The sequence below is a fragment of the Rhea americana genome, unplaced genomic scaffold, assembly GCF_003343005.1.
Source record: "Rhea americana isolate MKP2758 unplaced genomic scaffold, rheAme1 scaffold_133, whole genome shotgun sequence".
Taxonomy (NCBI): Eukaryota; Metazoa; Chordata; class Aves; order Rheiformes; family Rheidae; genus Rhea; species Rhea americana.
Genome location: NW_028185406.1, coordinates 780,668 through 786,667, shown reverse-complemented (window position 1 = coordinate 786,667; position 6,000 = coordinate 780,668). Strand labels below are relative to the sequence as shown.

General features: G+C 40.8%; 1 protein-coding gene across 1 annotated transcript in view; it reads right to left on the bottom strand.

Annotated features, from left to right (window-relative positions):
• CYYR1 (cysteine and tyrosine rich 1) overlaps positions 1-6,000 on the bottom strand; it is a 53,433-nt gene that overhangs the window by 18,154 nt on the left and 29,279 nt on the right. The window contains exon 3 of the mRNA XM_085297963.1: positions 634-873. Within this exon, the coding sequence (XP_085154089.1) occupies positions 634-674 (41 nt within the window). The 5' untranslated portion in view covers positions 675-873. The remainder of the gene's footprint in view (positions 1-633; positions 874-6,000) is intronic.

Sequence of the window (6,000 nt, the reverse complement as noted above, 5' to 3'; positions counted from 1 at the left end):
GCTTCCATAAAATAACGAAGGTTGCTTCATCTGAAGGCAGCTGTGCTGAGGATGCAGAAGCCACTGAACGGCAAAAACGTGTGCACAGCCTACGTGAAATAACGTTGAGGCGGATTTGACCTCGTCCGCCCCCGGAGTAGGTCAGGGGCCGGCGGAGGGCCAGTCGCTGCTGAATCAGCAGTAACCTGCCCGGCAGGCGCCAGAGCTCCATGCTCACCTGCCTGCATTGCCCGCATCRGGGGCTGGGCAAAGCCCAACCTGGCCACGAGGGAGAGCCGAGCAGCCACCAGCACCGTCTGCTCTTTTCCAGAAGGCCAACTGGCCCTATTTCCTGCAGAGCTGTGCAGAATAGACACCCCTTTGCCATTCTSGTGTCTTCCTCCCAGTTTTTAGCATCATTTTCCCTTGCTTTTCATGCTTACAAAGTTCCCTAATTTCTTTAGGCACAGAACTAAATGCATTTTCTCCTCCCATGCACRGAAAGCAGGAAGCGGTTTCCCTAAATAAAACACTCCCAATGAAGTCAATCGACTCTACTTGGCTGAACAAGGGCCTAAATCCATGGCCTGTTGCACAATTCAAACGTTTTCCTTCCATTTTAGCCTTGCCAAATGGAACAGCTTTGACACTTACTCGACTACGTTGAAAGAAATGCTGTGCTCCATCCTGTGCATCCCGCGCTGCGATTTTCACAGTTGACAGTAGTTAAACACAAGCGGGATCACCAAAGCGCATCCAACCTTCAGGTGTCCTTTGCCTTACTGCACGCTCTACTGAGTTCATATTCTTTAACAGCGCTGAACGTTCATTATCGCTTTGTGAAACATTAGCGGTATCCACAAGCCAGAAGAGCTCATATCCATGCAAATATCTCTAGCAATAAAAATAGAGATGTAGTGACAATCTGAGCTATTTTAACAAAATGATCCATGAACATAACATTTTTTCAAAGTTTTCCTTGAGGCCATAAGTACCGCTTTTATGTCATGCCCTGTAACTAAACTACACTTTACATGACTTGGCAACAGTGTGAAGGAAGTGACTACATTAYCCTGATATGGATTGCAGAATATTCAAAAGCAAAAGCACTCACAACCACTAACCTATATATTAATGCAGTTTTCATTAAAATATACGGTTACAAGGCCCTTCTTTTTAACACGTCACAGCCCATTGCAGTCATTTGAGACGTACGTGCAACTGTTGGGAAGAGCAGATAGGCCAACAGTGCGGTGAAATAACACAGGAAAACRCCTCCCTAGGAAAACAGGCAGAATTCTGTCCCTTGGCCTACGTGAATCAACTACAGCTCTGATTAAACAGGAATTACACTCTTGACTGAGGGAATACACTTTAGCCTACGCAGTTGACTAACACACTGCAAAGGAACGCTGTCACGCATGCAAGGATAATAYTGTGCCACACACCAGCTGCCCCAAACAGCTCCAGCCTAGAAACATRATCACTTAAGAAGGGACCGAAAAAWTTATTTCACAACTTTATATCAAAATGTGCAGGGTCAATCTAGAAATGTATCACYAGAATTACTACGCGTGTAGAGGAAGATTTTCAACCATCAGATGTTAAGGCTCTGGAACAGCTTGTCAGTAGCTACAGCAGGGGTTAGGTACTTAAGAGGTTTGAATACTGAGCTTGGCACATTTATAAAAGCAATTGCGTGACGTGTTGCCGTGATAGAGGGAGCCTGGTCACAGTGACCTGGGAGTGCAGAGCAAGTGAAAGTACTGAATTAAAAGCTCTGCTGCAGCAGCTTAAAAAAAATGCAGATGTCAAAAGGACTGGCACGTCTCTCTGAGTCAATGCAAAGTCACCAAAGCCTGGGAAATGGTGCTCAGAAGCAGAGAGAAGGATCTCATTAGCAACCTCCATTTTAAATTCATCCAAGTTTTCAGCTCTTTTCTTTCCGAAGCAGCTGCATGCATTGACTGTTCTCATATAAAACATGGGAACATTCTTAGGTCAAGCAAATATTTAGTCCAGTGTGGATATTTTTATGCCATCAGGACAAACTGCCGTGAGATAGTACCCTTGGATGGCTCTTGCCTTCCGTGAGAGTGGCATTCAGGACACCTGCCTGCCTCATGGTACCAGAAGCACATCATGAGCTTGCCGATCTGAATTGCTAATTCAATTAAATTAATTGTAGGGTATATCTTCTGAAGTACAAAATAGAATTGTGCCTCCCAACTCTGCAGAAGACAAGTGATTAATAAAAGAAAAACAGAGTGAAGAACAAGAAAAGGAACAATAAAGCAGAGAAAGTAAAAAATGGAAATCTAAGGGCAACTATAATGGAGAACCAAAGACATTGATAAAAGAAATAATCGGTCCTCTGTGCCACTGAGAGTCTCTCCCTGTACCTTTCAAAGTTAAAAGGCTACTCTCACTCAAACAGGCTGARTGGAATACAAAGATCCTGACTCAACAAAACACTTCATCACTTAAAGCTGAACATATGTTTAAATGCTTTGTTGTGTTGGGACTCCAGGGCTTAAATGCAATGAGGAAAGCAGGAATAGAAAAATAAGTGGCAGTATGTAGGACTTGGCAGAAGTAGCAGAATGCACGGCACCTAATACGTGACATTGACTGAAATGGAAGAGGGCTGGGAATATAGTTAAGAATTAACTGTGTTTTAAGTACTGATGGCTCAGACGACATAAAGACCTACAAGGTCTAATCCTAATTTAAGTAAACCTAATGAGACTCACTGATTTCTCTAAAACTAGACTAAGCTTTAAGAGCAGTGGTGCTCTACCTTTGGTTTACACCTCACTTTTCAAGTGGAGGCACTCAAGCTTCTCACGTTTTCTGTGAACAACRAACACTTCAACCAAAATGAAGGTTTGGAACAGGCACACTTCGGGAATGCAACAGAAATGGCACACACACATCATGGCAGTGAACGAGGTGGGAGGCGATGGGAATGTCTGAATTCTGGTTGCCTGATAAGCTTGCATCCAAAAGTATGAGAAATGCATCACCCACGGTGCTATTCTCTTGTCTASAGCACTAAATAGAAGGTGAAGTAGATACAAAACCAATAAAGCAACAGAGAATGCCAAGACTAGTAGAGATGACTTCATGGTATAATTTAATGGAAGTATTTCCTGCCATAAAAATGCCTTTCTTATCACCTGCCAGCTTGTGAGTAATGAATTCTGTGATCTTGTAGTTGATTAATTATCATAATGTTTCCACAGGTTATTTTTGCTTAGGAATTATTTAATAATCCTTTTTTCACATTGAATTTCTGCCCTACTTTACTACCTAGATAACTATAAAAAGAAAGATTTACAGCCTCTATTTTTTTTTTTCTGATCTGAGAACTCATGTTGGTAACCTATGTGCTTGTATGTTTTATAAGAGTGTTAAGTTACACATCAGGATAACTTCTGATTTTCAATCTCCCATGTCCTGCACTCACCAAAGGAAACAGCTCTTCTAACAAGACAAGACTGTGTCAATGACCAGGAACTTGCAACTTGAAATTTTAAAAACACACATACAAAGGTAAAATAAAAAGTAGTCTCTTTGTATTCCTACCATCTAAGATATTTATTTCGGAATGACATTCACTACACTCCTCAGAGTATAGTCATCACAGTAAGAATAAATATCAGAGCTGCCAAAGAAGTAGCATGAACAACTTGAAGAACCACGTCAGTCCCAAGGAGGTTTTGCTTCCCTTTATTGCAGCTTCTCTTGGAAGGGTTTTTCATCTATTTCTAAATGTTTTTACAACCCTTTAATGCACTTGGGGATTGTGAACATACCCTCCCACCATAAGGGAATCAGATAATGCTCAGATAAACATCTGTTCAGCAACACAGGGTAGTGGTAGGCCCATTACTGGATTATGGGTGGTCTGGAGGCTCTGTAGTAAACACTAACTTTTTGGAAGAAGAGAAACAGATAAATTAAATTCTCCTATTTCAAAACAGCAATTTGATAAAGTGCTTTTTTCTATTTTCCCCTTCAAAAATGGAGTTCAGGAGATTTCAGAGAAAAAGGTTTTCACCACTAATGAGAGGCTTAGCTGAAAGCTCACATGATTTAAACCTTGCTTTATTTTTTCTTATTTAACTGTCAAATGGAACAATCATGTTTTAATTTTGCTTTCTTCTCATTTACTGATTGCACAGAAAGCCATTTCATTTAGCTTATTTAGTTCCATACAGAATTAAGCTCTACACAAACAAAATGTAAATCATGCTTAATCGATGGCAGTTTACGCTATCAGCAACCAGTGAGGTCTGATTGAAGTAAGAGAGAATTTAAGTGCTTATCCAATACAGAAATCAGGATCAAATACTCTGCTTCTGCTGGCCTTTGAGAGTTGCCCTCCAAGACAGAATCTATATAGTTTTTGATTGCATTTGACCGGTACTTTTAACCATGCTTCTGGTCCWGCTATTCAACCTTAAGCCTCAGGTGAAGAAGACATCTCAGGGTAAGGGAAAAAAAGAGACAGAGAAAATCTCTTTCTCAGCTTTCTAAGGGATATAATCTATTTTTAATTAATCAGCAGCCTGTCTGTGTGAAAAATATCCACAATAAAGAGAATAGCTTCTTCTTTCCTCTTTCCAGAGGACAAAAAAGTTGTTTCAGATCCCCAGGTGGCTTGAGAGGATGTAGCTCTATGAAAATTAACAAATTAATGCAGATATTCGCCTGCCAAAGACCTAGTTCAGTAGGATTTAAAATATTTTTTCCTCAGTAACATCCAGCTGACTCTTTCTATACATCCTCTATGTAAAACTACGATCAATGAGAGAAGAGAAAGGTCTTCTAATTCATACAGAAGATAAATAATCTACAGCCACAAATCTAACTTTCTCAATAACTTCGGCTCTTAGACAGAATTGCTCCAAGATAACKAAGTATTCCGTACCTAAGTGAGGTTTTGAGGTAATGAGTTTTAAGTCATTAGCAGGGAAACCCAGTGCTGACTCTTAGCTACCCACTGCACCTCCTCCTCAAAGAGTYCCATCCACGCTGCAAGGACACTTCAGGTTTTTGCTAATCATTTGTCCCTTTGTCACCACAAATGACAGCCTGCCGTATTAAAAAAATACAAAATGGAAAAAAGTTTACTTTAACTGCACAAAGCTTGATTGCCACTTCGGGGTGAGGGGCGGCAGCACGGCTTAGTTTTCATTGAAAGTCTGGGTCTGGGCACTTCTTGTTGTGGTAACGTTAATACGACCTCYGAATCAGGTCAATGGGAAGGTCTGTCCTTCCAAACATCTCTGCTCRGTGAAAGCAAACACAAAGCCATTCATTACAGAGATACCAGAACTGGTACAGACCTGCAAAGAACATATTATATTTAAAAATGTAGCACACAGGTACTTAGAGGTTAAACTCACCTATTCTGGTCTCAAGCTGACATGACATAAAATCAAACAGCTTTTGTGAACTGAGCTGAGGGAACAGGCCATTCATTAAAATGTCATATAGAAAAACTGGAGATAAGAGCCAACAGTTTAAATAGAAAGAAAAGAAAAAAAACCTGTCTAGCAGTTCAATAACATACCTGGTTCAACAGTAGCTGCTTAACAATAATTTTGAGAAAGACAAAGATCACCATGGTGTAACGTAGACGGATAAAAATAAATAAGATGCTGCGCAATTAAGACAATCAGAGTATTATCAAACTAAAGGAAACACATTCTCTACTTTCAAGGCTAAATGCTGCAAACACCTGTGTTTCATCTTCTAAATTTATGAAAATAAAGCTAAATCCCATCTTGCTGAAACACCTGTGCCCACCCTACTAACCTCCCACAGAGAAGTCTCAGTGTTTTTTTTAGGATGTGTGCAGATCTCCTGTTACGAGGAGCTGTTAAGAAATTACTCAGTGCCAGAAGTGCAAAGCCAGAAAAATGCAGCCAAGAAAATCGTAGCCTAGAAGCGACAGCGGTGGCAGAACAATTTGCTGCTGCTCCGCCTGGGGCTGGCGGGGAGAGGCGAGCG